Source organism: Cetorhinus maximus, chromosome 13, assembly GCF_964194155.1.
Source record: "Cetorhinus maximus chromosome 13, sCetMax3.hap1.1, whole genome shotgun sequence".
In the NCBI taxonomy this organism is placed as follows: domain Eukaryota; kingdom Metazoa; phylum Chordata; class Chondrichthyes; order Lamniformes; family Cetorhinidae; genus Cetorhinus; species Cetorhinus maximus.
The window spans coordinates 5,301,095-5,319,506 of NC_135891.1; the positions used below are offsets into that span (position 1 = coordinate 5,301,095).

At 45.0% G+C, this 18,412-nt stretch overlaps 1 protein-coding gene across 1 annotated transcript in view; it reads left to right on the forward strand.

Annotated features, from left to right (window-relative positions):
• Positions 1-15,457, forward strand: part of LOC144689136 (double-strand-break repair protein rad21 homolog) — an 84,356-nt gene extending 68,899 nt beyond the window's left edge. The window contains exon 13 of the mRNA XM_078556275.1: positions 14,058-15,457. Within this exon, the coding sequence (XP_078412401.1) occupies positions 14,058-14,246 (189 nt within the window). The 3' untranslated portion in view covers positions 14,247-15,457. The remainder of the gene's footprint in view (positions 1-14,057) is intronic.
• The last annotated feature ends 2,955 nt before the right edge of the window (positions 15,458-18,412 follow it).

Consider the following 18,412-nt stretch of genomic DNA (forward strand, 5'->3'; position numbering starts at 1 on the left):
CTGTCAGGTAGCAGTGGGTGCGCAGCCGATTGCCACCCGCGATCAGCTGCGTGCTGCCATTTTATGTGGATGGGCCAATTAAGTCTCGCCCAGCATGACGCACACCGGGAAGCGCTCAGCACTACCTGTGTGGGCGGGGGGAGAAGGGAAAGTTGGGGCCTGCGCGCGAAAGAGCGCAGAAATCTCCCTGAGGCACGGAGCTGCCCAGGAAGATTAAGTTAAGAATAAAGCATTGCAAAAAAAAATTACTCAGACGTGCCCCCTCATGTGATAGTGTCACATGAGTTGGGACATGTTTATGTATTTCAATAAAAAATTTTATTTAATTTATAAAGCCTTCATGAAACCTCATCCCACCAATGAATGAGGTTACATGAGAAATGTGAAGGCTGCCTGGGCTCTTCGCCTGCCCGCAAACCTTAAGGTTGGACGGGCACCCTAGACAATCAGCTCAATTAATTGATAAATGGCCTTAATAGGCCTTTGACAGTTCGGTGGGCGTGCAGCCGACTCCAGTGCGCACCTGTCGAACTGAAGATCGGAATGACGCGCGGTGACGTCGGGACGCATGCCCGACGTCACCGCATATCATTTTACGTGTCGGTGAGCGGGGCCCGCCCCCACACGCCAACCAGAAGTTTCAGGCCAAGGAGTTTGCAGACTGATACAGATAGATTGAGTGAGTGGGCAAAAATCTGACAGATGGAGCATAATGGGGGAAATGTGAAGATGTTCACTTTGGCAGGAAGAACAAAAAAGTAAAGTATTACTTAAACGGAGAAAGACTGCAGAATTCCGAGGTGCAGAGGGAACTAGGTGTCTCATGCATGAGTCACAAAAGTTAGTATGCACGGACAGCAAGTAATCAAGAAGGCTAATGGAAGCTATCCTTTATTACGAGACGAATTGAACATAAATGTAAGGATAAAAACAAAAATACCTGGAAAAACTCAGCAGGTCTGACAGCATCTGTGGATGAAATGTCATACGGACTCGAAACGTCACCTGTATCCCTCTCCGCAGATGCTGTCAGACCTGCTGAGTTTTTCCAGGTATTTTTGTTTTTGTTCTAGATTTCCAGCATCCGCAGTATTTTGCTTTTATATGAATGTAAGGATGTTATGCTTCAGTTTACAGGGCATTGGTGAGACTGAGTCTCGAATACTGTGTGCAATTTTGGTCTCCTTATTTAAGAAAGGATGTAAATGCATTGGAGGAGGTTCAGAGGAGGTTTACTAAACTGATAACTGGAATGAGCGGGTTGTCTGATGAGGATAGACTAGACAGGCTGAGGGGTGACTTGAGTGAAGTATATAAGATTCTGAACGATCTCGAGAAGGTGGACGTGGAAAGGATGTTTCCTCTTTTGGGTGAGTCCAGAACTAGGGAGCACTGTTTTAAAATTAGCCCTTATAGGACAGAGATGAGGAGATTTTTTTTTCTCTCAGATGGATGTGTGACTTTGGAATTCTCTGCCTCCGAAGACGGTGGAAGCGGGGTCACTGAACATTTTTACAGCAGAGGTCAATAGATTCTTGTTAGGCAAGGGAATCAAAGGTTATCGGGGATAGATGGGAATGTAGAACTTGAAACATAAACAGATCGGCCATGATCTTATTGAATGCAGAGCAGGCTCGATGGGATGAATGGCCTACTTCTGCTCCTATTTCTTTTGTAACCATAGGAACTTGCTATTTGATTTGATCAGCCAGTTGTTGGAACGTACAGCCTAAGCACCTGGCATCACACTGGCACTGTTCAAGCTTTGTGCCGTTCTGAATTACCCAGAAGCTTGGGGAGCATAACCCTGTTGTTTTCTCCATATCAACATCTTGGCCAATCAGAGTCGTTTTACCAACCAATCAGCAGCACACTTTTCTCCTGTTATATAAATTGTTTTGATCGTTTGAAGTTTGGTATTCTTGCATTTATCCTGATGAGTGCAAGACAAAAGCTTCAGCAATATGTCTCTCTTTTCAGCAATATCTAGGTTAATACAATTGTAATACATGAATATTCCACTATATTAAACTGAACTGTGCAACCAGTTAGGGGGAGTAGACCAGTTAGTCCCTTCAGTCTATTCCTAAAACCATGGCTGATCTGTGACCTAATTTCATATACCTGACTTACCTCACATCCCTTTATACGTTCGGTTAACAAAAAGTATAAATCTCAACATTAAAATTTAGTAACAGATCCAGCATCAATTGCTGTTTGTGGAAGAGTGTTCCAAACTTCACAGAATCTCACAGTGCAGAAGAGGCCCCTCGGCCCATCGAGTCTGCACCGACACGTGAGAAACACCTGACCAATTTACCTAATCCCATTTACCAGCACTTGGCCCATAGCCAATGTTATGACGTGCCAAGTGCTCATCCAGGTACTTTTTAAAGGATGTGAGGCTACCCGCCTCCACCACCCTCGCAGGCAGTGCATTCCAGACCGTCACCACCTTTTGGGTAAAAAAGGTTTCCCTCACATCCCCCCTAAACCTCCTGCACCTCACCTTGAACTTAGAAACATAGAAACTAGGAGCAGGAGTAGGCCATTCGGCCCTTCGAGCCTGCTCCTCCATTCATTATGATCATAGCTGATCATCCAACTCAATAGCCTGCTTCCACTTTCCCCCCATACCCTTTGATCCCTTTCGCCTCAAGAGCTATATCTAACTGTTTCTTGAAAGCATACAATGTTTTGGTCTCAACTACTTTCTGTGGTAACGATTTCCACAGGCTCACCACTCTCTGGGTGAAGAAATTTCTCCTCATCTCAGCCCTAAATGGTCTACCCCGTATCCTCAGACTGTGACCCCTGGTTCTGGACTCCCCCACCATCGGGAACATCCTTCCTGCATCTACCCTGTCTAGTCCTGTTAGAATTTTATAGGTTTCTATGAGATCCCCCCTCATTTTTCTGAACTCCAGCGAATATAATCCTAATTGACTCAATCTCTCCATTATGTCAGTCCCGCCATCCCAGGAATCAGTCAGGTAAACCTTCGCTGCACTCCCTCTATAGCAAGTACATCCTTCCTCAGATAAGGAGACCAAAACTGCACACAATATTCCAGGTGTGGTCTCACCAAGGCCCTGTACAATTGCAGCAAGACATCCCTGTTCCTGTACTTGAATCCTCTGGCTATGAAGGCCAACATACCATTTGCCTTCTTTACTGCCTGCTGCACCTGCATGCTTACCTTCAGCGACTGGTGTACAAGGACACCCAGGTCTCGTTGCACATTCCCCTCTCTCAATTTATAGCCATTCAGTTAATAATCTGCCTTCCTGTTTTTGCTACCAAAATGGATAACCTCACATTATACTGCATCTGCCATGCATTTTCCCACTCACTCAGCTTGTCCAAATCACACTGAAGCATCTCTGCATCCTCCTCACAGCTCACCCTCCCACCCAGCTTTGTGTCATCTGCAAATTTGGAGATATTACATTTAATTCCCTCATCTAAATCATTAATATATATTGTGAATAACTGGGGTCCCAGCACCGATCCCTGCGGTACCCCACTAGTCACTGCCTGCCATTCGGAAAAAGACCCGTTTATTCCTACTCGTTGTTTCCTGTCTGCCAACCAGTTTTCTATCCATCTCAATACACTACCCCCAATCCCATGCACTTTATTTTACACGCCGATCTCTTATGTGGGACTTTGTCGAAAGCCTTCTGAAAGCCCAAATAAACCACGTCCACTGGCTCCCCCTCATCAACTCTACTCGTTACATCCTCGAAAAATTCCAGTAGATTTGTCAAGCATAATTTCCCTTTCATAAATCCATGCTGACTCTGTCCGATTCTGCCACTGTTTTCCACGTGCTCAGCTATTAAATCTTTTATGATGGAATCTAAAATTTTCCCAACCACTGACGTCAAGCTGACTGGTCTATAATTCCCTGTTTTCTCTCTGCCTCCCTTTTTAAATAGTGGGGATACATTAGCTACCCTCCAATCTGTAGGAACTGTTCCAGAGTCTATAGAATCTCGGAAGATGACCACCGATGCATCCACTATATCTGGGGCCACTTCCTTAAGTACTCTGGGATGTAGATTATTAGGCCCCGGGGATTTATCGGCCTTCAATCACATCAATTTCCCCAACACCATTTCCCTACTAATACTGATTTCTTTCAGTTCCTCCCTCTCACTAAACCCTGTGTTCCCCAACATTTCTGGTATGTTATTAGTGTCCTCCTTTGTAAAGACAGAACTAAAGTATGTATTTAGTTGGTCAGCCATTTCTTTGTTCCCCATTATAAATTCCCCTGTTTCTGACTGTAAGGGACCTATATTTGTCTTCACCAATCTTTTTCTCTTCACATACCTATAGAAACTTTTACAGTCAGTTTTTATGTTCCCTGCAAGCTTACTCTCATGCTCTAGTTTCCCCTTCTTAATGAATCCCTTGGTCCTCCTTTGCTGAATTCTAAACTGTTGCCAATCCTCAGGGCTGTTGTTTTTTCTTGCCAATTTGTATGCCTCTTCCTTGCATCTAATACTATCTCTAATTTCCCTTGTAAGCCGTGGTTTGGCCACCTTTCCTGTTTTAGTTTTGTGCCAGACAGGAATAAGCAATTGTTGCAGTTCACCCATGCGCTCTTTGAATGTTTGCCATTGCCTATCCACCCTCATCCCTTCAAGTAACGTTTCCCAATCCATCATAGCCAACTCGTGCCTCATACCATCGTAGTTTCCTTTATTAAGATGCAGGACCCAAGTCTCAGAATCAACTATGTCACTATCCATCTTGATGAAGAATTCTATCATATTATGGTCGCTCATCCCCAAGGGGCCTCGCACAACTAGATTGCCAATTATTCCTTTCTCATTACACAATACCCAGTCGAGGATAGCCTGTTCTCTCGTTGGTTCCTCAATGTATTGGTCCAGAAAAACATCCTGTATACACTCCAGGAATTCCTCCTCTATGGTATTGTTACTAATTTGATTTGCCCAATCTATATGCATATTAAAGTCACCCCATAATTACAGATGTTCCTTTACTACATGCATCTCTAATGTCCTGTTTAATGCCATTCCCAACATCACCACTACAGTTTGGGGGTCTATGTACAACCCCCACTAACGTTTTTTGCCCCTTTGTGTTTCTCAGCTCTACCCATACAGATTCCACATTGTCGGAGCTAATATCTTTCCTCACTATTGCGTTAATTTCCTCTTTAACCAGCAATGCAATTCCACTGCCTTTTCCATTTTGTCTGTCCTTCATAAATACTGAATACCCCTGGATGTTCAGTTCCCATCCCTGGTAACCCTGCAGCCATGTCTCCGTAATCCCGACTATATCATAACTGTTTACATCTATTTGCAGTTAATTCATCCACTTTATTGTGAATGCTCCTCGCGTTAAGGCACAAAGCCTTAAGGCTTGTCTTTTTAACATTACTTGTCCCGTTCCCACTATTTTTCACTGAGGCTTGTTTGATTCTTGCCCTTGATTTCTCTATCGCTTTTCTTATTCAGCTTTCTGTCTTTTGTTCTTGTCTTTGATTCCCCTTCCTCTAACTCCTTGCATAGGTTCCCAACCTCCTGCCATTTTAGTTTAAACCCTCCCCAACCACTCTAGCAAATGTTCCCCATAGGAAATCAGTCCCAGTCCTGCCCAGGTGAAACCTGTCCAGTTTGTACTGGTCCCACCTCCCCCAGAACTGGTCCCAATGCCCCAGGAATCTGAAACCCTCCCCTTCACACCATCTCTTCAGCCACGTATTCATCCAGTACATCCTGCTATTTTTACTCTGACTGGCATGTGGCACTTCTAGTAATCCTGAGATCACTACCTTTGAGGTCCTACTTTTCAACTTACTTCCTAACTCCATATATTATGTTTTTAGGACCTCATCCCTTTTTTTTTACCTATGTCGTTTGTCCCAATGTGTATCACGACCATTGGCTGTTCACCCTCCCCCTTCAGAATGTCCTCTAGCCGCTCTGAGACGTCCTTGACCCTAGCACCTGGGAGGCAACATACCATCCTGGATGCTTTTTGCTTTTAACATCCTGGAGTCTTGTTTGCGGCCACAGAAATGCCTATCTATTCCCCTTACAATTGAATCCCCTATAACTAATGCATTTCCACACTTTTTACTCCTTCCCTGTGCAGCTGAGCCAACCGCGGTGCAACGAATTTGGCTGTTGCGGCTTTCTCCTGAAAGGTCATTCCCCCAACAGTATCCAAAGCGGTATATCTGTTTTGCAGGGGAATAGCCTTAGGAGATTCCTGCACTACCTGCCTAATCCTCTTGCTTTGCCTGGTGGTCACCCATTCCATTCCTGCCTGTGGACTCTTAGCCTGCGGTGTGACCACCTCTCTATACGTGCTATCCACGATACTCTCCGCCTCGCGGATGCTCCACAGTGTCCCCAGCCGCCACTCCAGCTCCAAAACCCGGGCTTCCAGGAGCTGCAGCTGGAGACACTTCCCGCACACATGCTGGCCCCTGGCATTGGAAATGTGCCCGGCTTCCCACATAGAGCAGGAGGAGCACACCACGGCTTTGAGCTTTCCTGCCATGACTTACCCCTTTAAATTAAATTAAATCTTTTGTAAGATACTTAAAATCAATTACTCTCAGGCCCTTCTTCCCTGCTCCTCGTTGTTACAGAATATAGCCCCTACAAATGATGAACCACAAAATAAGACCGTAAAAATTATAAGCAATACAAGTAGTAAATGCTTACCCGGCCATACTCATGGTACTCAAAGAATCACCTCGTTCCTTCCTCACCGAACTCCCTCAGTCACCTCTGCTCTCCCAGCTTCTCTTCAACTCCCGACTCCTCTCGTGCTCCTCTTCAACTCCCGACTCCTCTCGCTCTTCTCTTCAACTCCCAACTCCTCTCGCGCTCCTTTTCAATTCCCGACTCCTCTCGCGCTCCTTTTCAATTCCCGACTCCTCTCGCGCTCCTTTTCAATTCCCGACTCCTCTTGTGCTCCTCTTCAGCTCCGGACTCCTCTAGCACTTCTCTTCAACTCCCGACTCCTCTAGCGCTCCTCTTCAACTCACGACTCCTCTCGCGCACCTTTTCAACTCCCGGCTCCTCTCGTGCTCCTTTTCTGCTCTGGCCTCCTCTAGGTGCTGCAGACTCCCTGTCCCAGAGTCCTCCTCTCGCTCTCTCCTCCTTATGTCCCCTTGTGACTGACCCTTCAACTAAGGGGAACAGCTGCTCCCTATCCACCCTGTCCATGCCCCTCATAATCTTGTACACCTCGATCAGGTCGCCCCTCAGTCTTCTCTGCTCCAACGAAAATAACCCAAGTCTATCCAATCTCTCTTCATAACTTAAATGTTTCATCCCAGGCAACATCCTGGTAAATCTCCTCTGCACCCCTTCCAGTGCAATCACATCCTTTCTATAATGTGGCGACCAGAACTGCATATAGTACTCCAGCTGTGGCCTCACCAATGTTCTATACAACTCCAACATTACCTCCCTACTTTTGTAATCTATTCCTCGATTGATAAAGGCAAATATCCCATATGCCTTTTTCACCACCCCACTAACATGCCTCTCCGCCTTCAGAGATCTATGGACACACACGCCAAGGTCCCTTTGTTGCTCAGAACTTCCTAGTGTCATGCCGTTCATTGAATACTTCCTTGTCAAATTACTCCTTCCAAAGTGTATCACCTCACACTTTTCAGGGTTAAATTCCATCAGCCACTTATCTGCCCATTTGACCATCCCGTCTATATCTTTCTGTAGCCCAAGACACTCAACCTCATTGTTAACCACCCGACCAATCTTTATGTCATCCCCAAACTTACTAATCCTGCCCCCCACATAGTCATCCATGTCGTTTATATAAATGACAAATAATGGGGGACCCAGCACAGATCCCTGTGGTATGCCACTGGACACTGGCTTCCAGTCACTAAAGCATCTTTATGTCATCACCCTCTGTCTCCTACAACTAAGCCAATTTTGAATCCACCTGATCAAATTATCCTGTGTCCCATGTGCATTTGCCTTCTTTATAAGTCTCCCATGTGGGACCTTGTCAAAGTCTTTGCTGAAATCCATATAAACTACATCAACTGCACTACCCCCATCTACACACCTGGTCACCTCCTCAAAAAATTCAATCAGATTTGTTAGGCATGACCTCCCTCTGACAAAGCCATACTGACTATCCTACTGACTATCCCTGATCAAACCTTGCCTCTCCAAGTGGAGATAGATTCTCTCCTTCAGAATTTTCTCCAATAGTTTCCATACCACTGAGGTGAGACTCACTGGCCTGTAGTTCCCTGGCTTATCTCTACAACCCTTCTTAAATAGCGGAACCACATTAGCTGTTCTCCAGTCCTCTGGCACCTCCCCTGTGGCCAGAGAGGAATTAAAAATTTGTGTCAGAGCCCCTGTGATCTCCTCCCTTGTCTCCCTCAGCAGTCTGGGACACAAATCATCCGGACCTGGAGATTTGTCCACTTTTAAGCCTTCCAACACCCCCATACCTTGTTACTCCCTATATCAATTTGCTTAAGAACCTCGCAGTCTCTCTCCCCGAGTTCGATACCTTCATCCTCATTCTCTTGGGTGAAGACGGACGTAAAGTATTCATTCAACACTCTAGCGATGTCCTCTGGCTCCACCCATAGATTGCCCTCTTGGTCCCTTATGGGCCTTACTCTTTCCCTGGTTATCCTCTCCCCATTGATATACTTATAGAATATCTTGGGATTTTCCCTACTTTTACCAGCCAGAGCTTTCTCATATTCCCTCTTTGCTCTCCTAGTTGCTTTCTTAAGCTCCACCCTGCACTTTCTGTACTCCACTTATTTGCTTCCCTTATACCTGCTAAAAGCCTCGCTTTTCCTTCTCATCGTAACCTGAACATCTCTGGTCATCCATGGTTCTCTGGGCTTGTTACTCCTTCCTATCACCCTAGAGGGAACATGTTGAGCTTGTACCCTCCCCATTTCCTTTTTGAATGCCCCCCACTGCTCCTCTGTAGATTTTCCCACAAGGAGCTGTTCCCAGTCTACCTTGGCCAGATCCTGCCTTATTTTATTGAAATCCACTCTCCCCCAATCCAAAACATTGTTTTGCAACTTGTCTATTTCTTTGTCCATAACAAACTTTAACTGTACCATGTTGTGGTCGCTATCACTAAAGTGCTCCCTCACCACCACCTCAGCCACCTGTCCGGCTTCATTCCCCAGAATTAGGTCCAGCAATGCGCCGTCCCTTGTTGAACCCTCTACATATTGACCTAAAAAGTTGTCCTGTACACATTTCAAGAAATCCTCTCCATTCAAGCCCTTAACACTATGGGCAGAATTTTGCCCTTGATAGGGCAGGCCCACCGGCTTGGCGGTGGGCGGGCAGCCAAACGCTGCCACCGAAACGGGCCCCACCGCCATTTTGAGTGGGCGGGCCAATTAAGGTTCGCCCAGCGGGCCACCTGACGGGAAGCGCTATGCGCTTCCTGTGCAAGGGGGGAGGGATTCCCCAGCTGTCAAAGTGCACTCTTTCGCGCACATCTCCCTGAGACTAATTGCTGTCTCAGGGAGAGCGCTGAAAGCGTTATAAACTTAAAAAATAGAAAAATAAAAAAATTATTAACATGTCCCATGACAATGTCGCACGAGATGGGACATGTTAATAAATATCACATAAAATTTATTAAAGTGTTTTAAAACAAACATGAAACCTCATCCCGCCAGTGGATGAGGTTTCATGTTTTTTCAGAAGCCCGCTGGGGCTCCTGGCCTGCCCGCCAGCCTTAAGGTTGGACGGGCAGGGCCTTTAATTGGCTTAATTAGCCTATCAATGGCCTCAATTGGGCATTGACAGGTCAGCGGGCGGACAGCTGATTTTGCTGTCCGCCTGCCTTCCTGAATATTTAAATGGGACGGGATGACGTCGGGGTTTTCACCCGACGTCATCCTGCGTCACTTTCTCGTTGGCAAGCAGGCCCCGTCCCCAACTCACCGACGGGAAAATTCTGGCCTATGTTTATCCCAATTAATGTTGGGAAAGTTGAAATCACCTAATATAATTACCCTGTTGTTATTGTTTTTACACACCTCCACAAATTGTGCACATACTTGCTCCTCAATTTCCCACTGACTATCTGGGGGTCTATAATAAACACCTAACAACGTGGCTGCCCCCTTTTTATTCCTAAGTTCTACCCACAAAGTTTCATTCGATGCCCCCTCCAAGATATCATCTCTCCTTACTGCAGTAACTCCTTAACTAATAATGCAATGCCTCCTCCTCTTTTACCCCCTCGCCTGAAGATTCTATATCCCGGAATGTTGAGCTCCCAATCCTGCCCCTCCCTCAACCACATCTCAGTGATAGCTACTATATCACAATTCCACGTGTCAATCCTCACCCTTAACTCATTCATTTTACCTGTAATACTCCCGGCATTAAAGTAGAGGCCATCCAGCCTTGCCTTATTCCCTTGGAACTTAATGCAGCTGTACGCCCTCTGACTTGATTGTTTTACTGTATTATGATGTGTCCCTATTCTGCTAACATTCTGTGTCCCCTCCCCCTGCCGAATTAGTTTAAACTCCTCCCAACAGCACTAGCAAACCCGCCCGCAAGGATGTTCATCCCGCTCTGGTTCAGATGTAGACCTTCCCGCTTGTACAGGTCCCACCTTCCCCAGAAACGGCCCCAGTGATCCAGGAATCTAATTCCCTCTCTCCTGCACCAACTCTTAAGCCACGTATTCATCTCCGCTATTCTCCGATTTCTGTGCTTGCTAGCACGTGACACTGGGAGTAATCCAGTGATTACAACCCGAGAGGTATTGCTTTTTAGTCTACTGCCTAACTCCCTGAATTCTTGATGCAAGACCTCATCCCTCTTTTTACCTATGTCATTGGTACCAATATGCACCATGACCTCTGCCTTATCGCCCTCCCCCTTCAGGATGCCCTGCAGCCATTCAGTGATACCCCGGACCCTGGCACCAGGGAGGCAACATGCCATCTTGGAATCATGTTGATGGCCAAGTAGCACCTTTCTGTTCCCCTGACTATAGATTCCCCTATTACTATTGTTCTTCCTCTCTTCCTCCTCTCTTCCTGCCCTCCTGTACAGACAGGCTGCTTGTGGTTTCAGAAGCTTAGCTATGTCTGCACTCCCTGGAGGAACCTGCGCCCTCAACAGCCTCCAAAATGGAACACCGATTTGCGAGCGGGTCCCCAGGGGATTCCTGTTTCTCTTGGACTGCCTGGTGGTCACCCATTCCCTTCCTTCCTCAAGTCTCTTCAGCTGTGGTGTGACCACCTCTCTAAACGTGCAATCCACGATGCTCTCAGACTCGCGGATGCTCCACAGTGTCGCAGCCGCCGTTCCAGCTCTGAAACCCGAGCTTCCAGGAGTTGCAGCTGGACACACTTCCTGCACACATGCTGGTCCCGGGCACTGGAAATGTCCCCGGCTTCCCACATGGAGCACTTCTACTAGTTTTTCCTAATTTCGCTCTTGAAAGATCTGGCTTTAATTTTTTGGCTGTGCGCCCTAGTCATAGACCAGCAGAAATAGTTTATTTCTAACTACCCTAGTGCCCCCTAGTCCTAGACCAGCAGAAATAGTTTATTTCTAACTACCCTATCGGTTTCCCTTAATGTCTAGAAAGATTCAATCACATAATTTCTTAACTTTCTAAATTCTAAGAAATACAATGCTAGTTAGTGTAAGCTGTTCTTGAAATTTAACCCTTGGAGATCTTATGGTAAATCTAGACTGCACTCTCTCCAAGGCCAGTATATCCTTCCGAAGGTGTCGTGCCCAGAACTGCTCCCAGTACTCCAGGTGTGGTCCAACCAGGGCTTTGTATAGTGGAAGCATAACTTCTACCCCCTTGTACTACAGTCCTCTAGATATAAAGGCGAGCATTGCATTAGACTTTTGATTATTTTCTGTTCTTGTTAATGACATTTTAATGATCCAAGTACATGAACCCCCAGGTCTCTGGATTTGCATTGTTTCTAGCTTTTCATCATTGAGAAAGTACTCTGTTTTATTCTTTTTAGATCCAAAGTGGGTGATCTCATGTTTGCCTACATTGAAATCCATTTTCACAGTTTTTACCAATCACTTAATTTATTAAAATCTCTTTGTAATTTTATGCTTTCATCTGCAATGCTTACCTTTGCATCATCGGTTAACTTAGATATATGGCTTTCTATCCCACCATCAAAGTTGTTAATAAATATGTGGAATTGTTGACGGCCCTACACAGATCCTTGCAGGAAACCACTAATCACATGCTACCAAGTAGGGAATCTGCCCATTATCCCTACTCTTTGTTTCCTGCCGCTCAGCCAATTTCCTACCCTGGTGAATAATTTGCTTTCAATTCCATGAGCTTTGGCTTTAACTAACAATCTGTTGTGAGAGACTTTATCAAATGCCTTCTGGAAGTCCATATAAGTAACATTCAAAGACATCCCGCTACTCCTGTCACTAATTTGAATTTTTTTGAAGAGATAACTAATCAGGTTCGGTAGGCATATTCTACCCTTTATAAATCCATGGCGGTTCTCTCTGATCAGCTGAAAATTTTCATAGATCCAGTCATTCTATCCTTTGACTCCAGTAATTTCGCAACAAGAGATTCCAGGCTAACTAGCCTTTAATTCCCGGTTTCCCTCTCTCTCTCTGTTAATTAGTTAGAATTTAATGATTTATTTCCCTATCTACTTTGTACCTAATAGGAAATGAATTTGCTTTTTTCCTTGGGATTATGCCCCCTGGTCCTAGACAGGCCCAACCTACCCAACCTCTTCTCATAAGAAAATCCCTCCATACCTGGAATCAACCTAGTGAACCTCCTCTGGATTGCTTCCAATGCCAATATATCTTTTCCTTAGATAAGGGGACCAAAACTATTCACAGTATTCTAGGGGCAGGATTTTCCCATCAGTGAGCAGGGGCTGGAGCCCGCTCGCCGACGTGTAAAATGACACGCAGTTATGTTGGGTGGAACTCCCGACGTCACTGCATCCCATTTAAATTTTCCAGTATGCGGGGGCGCAGCAAAATCAGCTGCGCGCCCGCTGACCTGATAATGGCCAGTTGAGGCCGTTGACAGAGTAATTAAACTTAAGGTTGGCAGGCAGGCCAGGAGCTCCGGCGGGAATTTAAAAAAGCATGATACCTCATCCATGGGCGGGATGAGGTTTCATGTAGGTTTTTAAAATTTTAATAAAGTTTTTGTAAAAATTATGGACATGTCCCAACTCATGTGACAGGCTGACATCCTGAAAATGCCCCCCCCCCCCCACCCCTCCCAACCCAATTCTCTGTCTTCTATTAGTTAGCCAATTCTCTATCCATGCTAATATACTACCCCCAACATCATGGGCTCTTATTAAGTAACCTTACGTGCATTACCTTATCGAACGTCCTTTGGAAATCCAAATATATTACATCTACGGTTCCCCTTTATCTATCCTGCTTGTTACCTCCTCAAAGAATTCTGATAAATCTGTCAGACATTATTCCCCCTTCATGAAACCATGCTGACTCTGCTCGTCAATCCTACTATTCCATCACAAAACCCTTTCCATTCATGGGGAGGCCAGCATTTATTACCCATCCCGAATTTAAGAGTCAACCACATTGGAGTCACATGTAGGCCAGACCAGGTAAGGATGACAGATTTCCTTCATTGGTGAACTAGGTGGGTTTTTACAACAAATTGACGATAGTTTTATGGTCATCATTAGACTTTTAATTCCAGATTTTTTATTGAATTCAAAATTCACCATCTGCCATGGCGGGATTCAAACCCAGGTTTCCAGGTCATTACCCTGGGTCTCTGGGTTATTAGCCCAGCGACAATACCACTAAGCCACCGCCTCCCCATGATTTTATGATTTTACACTTTCTTGTATGTTTTTCCTTTGCACTGTGCTACACCGTTAGTGCTGCGCATAACCTGAGGTTTCGATTTTTTTACAAAAGCATAATTTTTCCTCTGGCCATTTTCCATACTTTTAAATGCACTGGTGGTTTGTTTTACCTCTATATTTGATTTTTTTCTAGCGGATCCATCACAGAACAGGTGCAAGGTTTTTCAGCCTACAGGAGTTGTGCAGGGACCACAATCGCAAACAGGCTGCTGCTAAATTCTACAGTCTCCTGATGCTCAAGAAACAGTTGGTGCTTGAACTCATCCAAAAATCACCCTATAATGACATCGTCGCAACCCCAGGAGCAACATTTTACCTCTGATTACGTACTGTATTCTTTTTGTCTCTTTAAAATAGTCTTCAGGATTACAAGAAGTATTTTTATACCCTTTAACATTGCATTACAACTTATGATTCAGATGATGATGACCATTCCTCAAGCCACAAATGTCTTAAGCTTTTTTTTATATTTCTGACCTGAGATACTACAGCAGCCCTCCTGTGATAAAGGAAGAGTTCACCTTAGGATAAAGATAGAGTTCCTCCCAGAGAATTTAAGTTGCAAGTAAATTAAAACAAATTGACCAATCCAAAAATATTCTCAGAATTAGTTAGACTCCGCAGAGAAAAAATTCCTAGCTGATCTACTGCTTCAGTAGCTTGTTGTCAACATTCCCCATTAATGTCTTGAGTGTAGCTTAACCTATGGCGAGAATTCAAAGGACATTAAACAAAGGTCAGCCTGAAATGTAATAGCAGTACCACACACTACTTACACTGATTAGGTACAGTGAGGTTAGCAATTGGTCAAGGTGGGTATTTTGGTGCAATTGTCCTGTACTTCCATTCACTCACTAATGTTCAGCCCCACTAAGTTAATTTATAAGGGAAGATTTTCCTTGTCCTGTGCCTGGGGGTATTGACCTGAGCTCAGACAATACAGGAAAAAGGGAGGGAGGGAGGAGTGCGCAGCCCTAAGGGCACCCACCCCACTTTCCAGTGTTCACGCCACCCAGGCGATCCAGTAGTCCCAGAAACAAGAATAGGTAATATACTCCTAAACATCTATGGTTGTTGATGCACTTATTTATCTTGGTATGTGGTGAATGTCGTCATCCTATCAATGTGTCCGTCCTGTTAACATTGAGTGTTCAGAAAGATTATACATTTCTTTATATCAGCATAATTTCAACCATAAAACATTATTTTAAGGTGTTAGTTTAAAAGTTTTAGGTTTGTATTGTTTTGGTATTTAAAAGCAGTTGTATTTTGCAAATAGCTTGATTTGCTTCACTTTGTGTTTTTCTATTTGTTATAATCATTCCTTATGGCTGTATTCACTTTGAAGGCAGGTAATTTTTTTTTATGGCCAGCAATAATTGCCACAAAATAATTTGTATTTGCTTCTGTTGCTCAATAGGAAGTGTTTGCTTTGAGGTTTTTGAAACTATGGTTTTTGGCTGTGATTATTTAACCTTTGTATGGAAATAAACATGTTTGCTGGTGTTTGCAAACAGTGGGCTGGCAGAATGATTTATTATGTTGCTGCATTAATTATAGAAATTAGCTTTATAAAAGGCCAAGAAATATGCTTTGATCTGTTGGGTGATTAGATTTAAAGGCCTGGATTTTTCTCTCATCGGGTGGGCTCGGCGAGAGCGGTCAGGGAGCCAGCTGCCGTCTGCGGTCAGCTCTGCACCGCAATTTCACGCGGGTGGGCTGATTAAGATCTGCCGAGTATGGATCGTGAGAGGTAGCGCCCTGTGCGGGCGGGGGGAGGAGGCAGAGTGGGCCTGGCACGCGGTTCGCGCATACGCGAAAGAGCACTTCAATCTCCCTGAGGCATGGAGCTGCCTCAGGGAGATTGAAGTGCTTTTTAAAACACTTGTCAACTGTTAGGTTGGACGGGCAGCGTAAATTTCAACTTAATGAGCTCGTTAATGGCCTTAATAGGCCTTTCAATCATCAGTGGACGGGCAGCGGACTGTGGTGTGCACCCGCTGAACGAAGTATTGCGTGAGTGTGTGATGACGTTGGGAAGCATGCCGGATGTATCGCACATCATATTACACTTGTGCGTGTCGGGCGTGCATCCACATGCTGAATGTAAAATTCTGGCCAAAGTGTTCACACCGCCACTGGTGTGTACAGAGATTATTGAACATTAAATTTAGTTACATTTTTTTATAAGTTTTATAAGCAGTGTGTTCAAATACAATTGTATAACAGCCCAGCATGAACATGAGAGCATTAAAAGATCATTAGGCCCAAAAAGGTTGTTCCAATTCAGGCTACTTCCCAATACTCGTTCCCACCACAAAAGCCAGCTTGCTATGAGCTGGAAGTTGACCTTTTGGGTGATGAAACAACGAACCTCATACTAAAATGGTATACTGCAGATGCTAGAAATCTGACAAAACGGAAAATGCTGGAAATATACAGCAGGTCTGGCAGGATCTGTGGAGAAGGAAACAGTTAACATTCCAAGTCCCTTATACTGTTTGTGTCCTAAATTAGCAGGGATTTCACTGCATTCTCCAGAGCTTCAAAACAGTGGAAAAAATAACCTGCTAAAAGACCATATCCTTCTGGTTAAACTAGTTCAAATTTATCACAAGAAAGAAAGATTTGTATTTATATGGTGTCATTCATGACACTAGGATGTACCAAAGTGCTTTATTGCTAATTATACACTAATGTGTAGTCACTGTTGTACTATAGGAAACACAGCAGCCAATTTACACACAGCAAACTCCCATAAATAGTAATGTGATTATGGCTAGATAATCTGTTCCTGTGATGTTGATTGAAAGATAAATACTGCTATTGCCCAGGACACTGGGGAGAAACTCCCTACTTTTCTTCAAAATAGTGCCATGGGATTTTTTTTTACATTCACCTGAAGGAAGACATGGCCTTGCATTAGTCAATACGTTAGCAAGGAATAAATTATTCAACTATCACTGGTATGTTAAGCTATTTTCTTTGGGACTCTTGATCCTTTTCTAGAGATTCTAAGCATTGAGTTCTATCTCATTGCTGTGATGTGTGGTTCTATGGAAGAATCAAATGATAGGAAATGCTTGTATTTATTCCCAACTGAGCTGTTTGTTGACAGAGATTCGTCAGTAAAAATCAGACCAAAGACCCATCAGGAGGAGAAACAGAAATACCTGGAAAAACTCAGCAGGTCTGTTGAAGGGTCATGAGGACTCGAAACGTCAACTGTGCTCTTCTCTGCCAATGCTGCCAGACCTGCCGAGTTTTTCCAGGTATTTCTGTTTCTGTTATTGTTTTGGATTTCCAGCATCCGCAGTTCTTTGCTTTTAACCCATCAGGAGGAGATGGGTGCATTCGATGCACCAACTTAATTAAATGCAGGCACAATTGTGTTTAGATCTTGCAAACCCGCATAACACTTTGATGGCATAAAATGGCATTTAAAAATAGAAACAGCTGTCTGACCTGCAGAAGAAAACCTCTGGCCTGCACCCTGCATCCCCAGCAGCTCCAGCTATAAATGAGGCAAGAAATGTTCCCTCTGTAAGGCTTACTTATAGACCAGATAAACTCCCTATGCAATCAAAACTGGTAACAACAGGGTTTATTAGTGACAATGAATCAGTGTTACCCGCCAGGTCCAATGGCAACCCGGCAACCAATTCAAAAGCGGCCCAGGCAGCCCCTGGAAGGCTGACACAGAGGGATGCGAAGTCATCATGATGGATCCGTTTGCTGATGGACACGGCAGGTGGGAGGGCAGGTTGGCGGGGCAGTCGGCCCCACATTTCTCTGACGATTGCCTCGCTGCCCTCCTGAAGGAGGTCGCAGCACGGCAAGAAGTCCTTATCCTCAGGGAAGGAACGAGGAGGCCCCCCCCACCTCATTAAAAGGGCCTGGGAGGAGGTGGCATCCAAGGTCGGCAGCCTTGATGTGGTGATGCTCACATGGATCCAATGCCGGAAGCGATTCAACGATCTCCTGCGATCAGGAAGGGTGAGTACCGTGTTGGCATGGGTCACTTAGCACAACAGTTAAGAGCTGCCCATCCCTCCCTTGGACCTCACGGTTTTACAGTGTGAGTGGCAAATGTCAAAGGAGCATCTGGGCAAGGGGGTGAGCCCTGGCTGCTTAGACTGAGTCCAGGGTCACAAATTGGCTGAGCCCTGCGAGGTATTCTTCAGGTGGGGTTGGCCAGGCTACAATGGCAATGCAGGTACAGGGTGGACTAATCAATGCCCCTCTATCCTTTCAGGAGAAAACATTCCATAACAATGCCGAGAGATTGCAGACTGACAGGGGACTGCTCCACCCACTCATCTTGACCCAATATGAGCAGGAGGCCATGGAGCTGGAGCAGCGTCATGTGCCTAGATCAACTGGCCGTGGTGAGGTTGGGGTGCCAAGGGAGGTAAGAGTGCAGTGCACTGAGGTCAGAATGTCTGTCATTGCAATCATTCCGCTGTAGTATCTATATCTCTGTGAGCC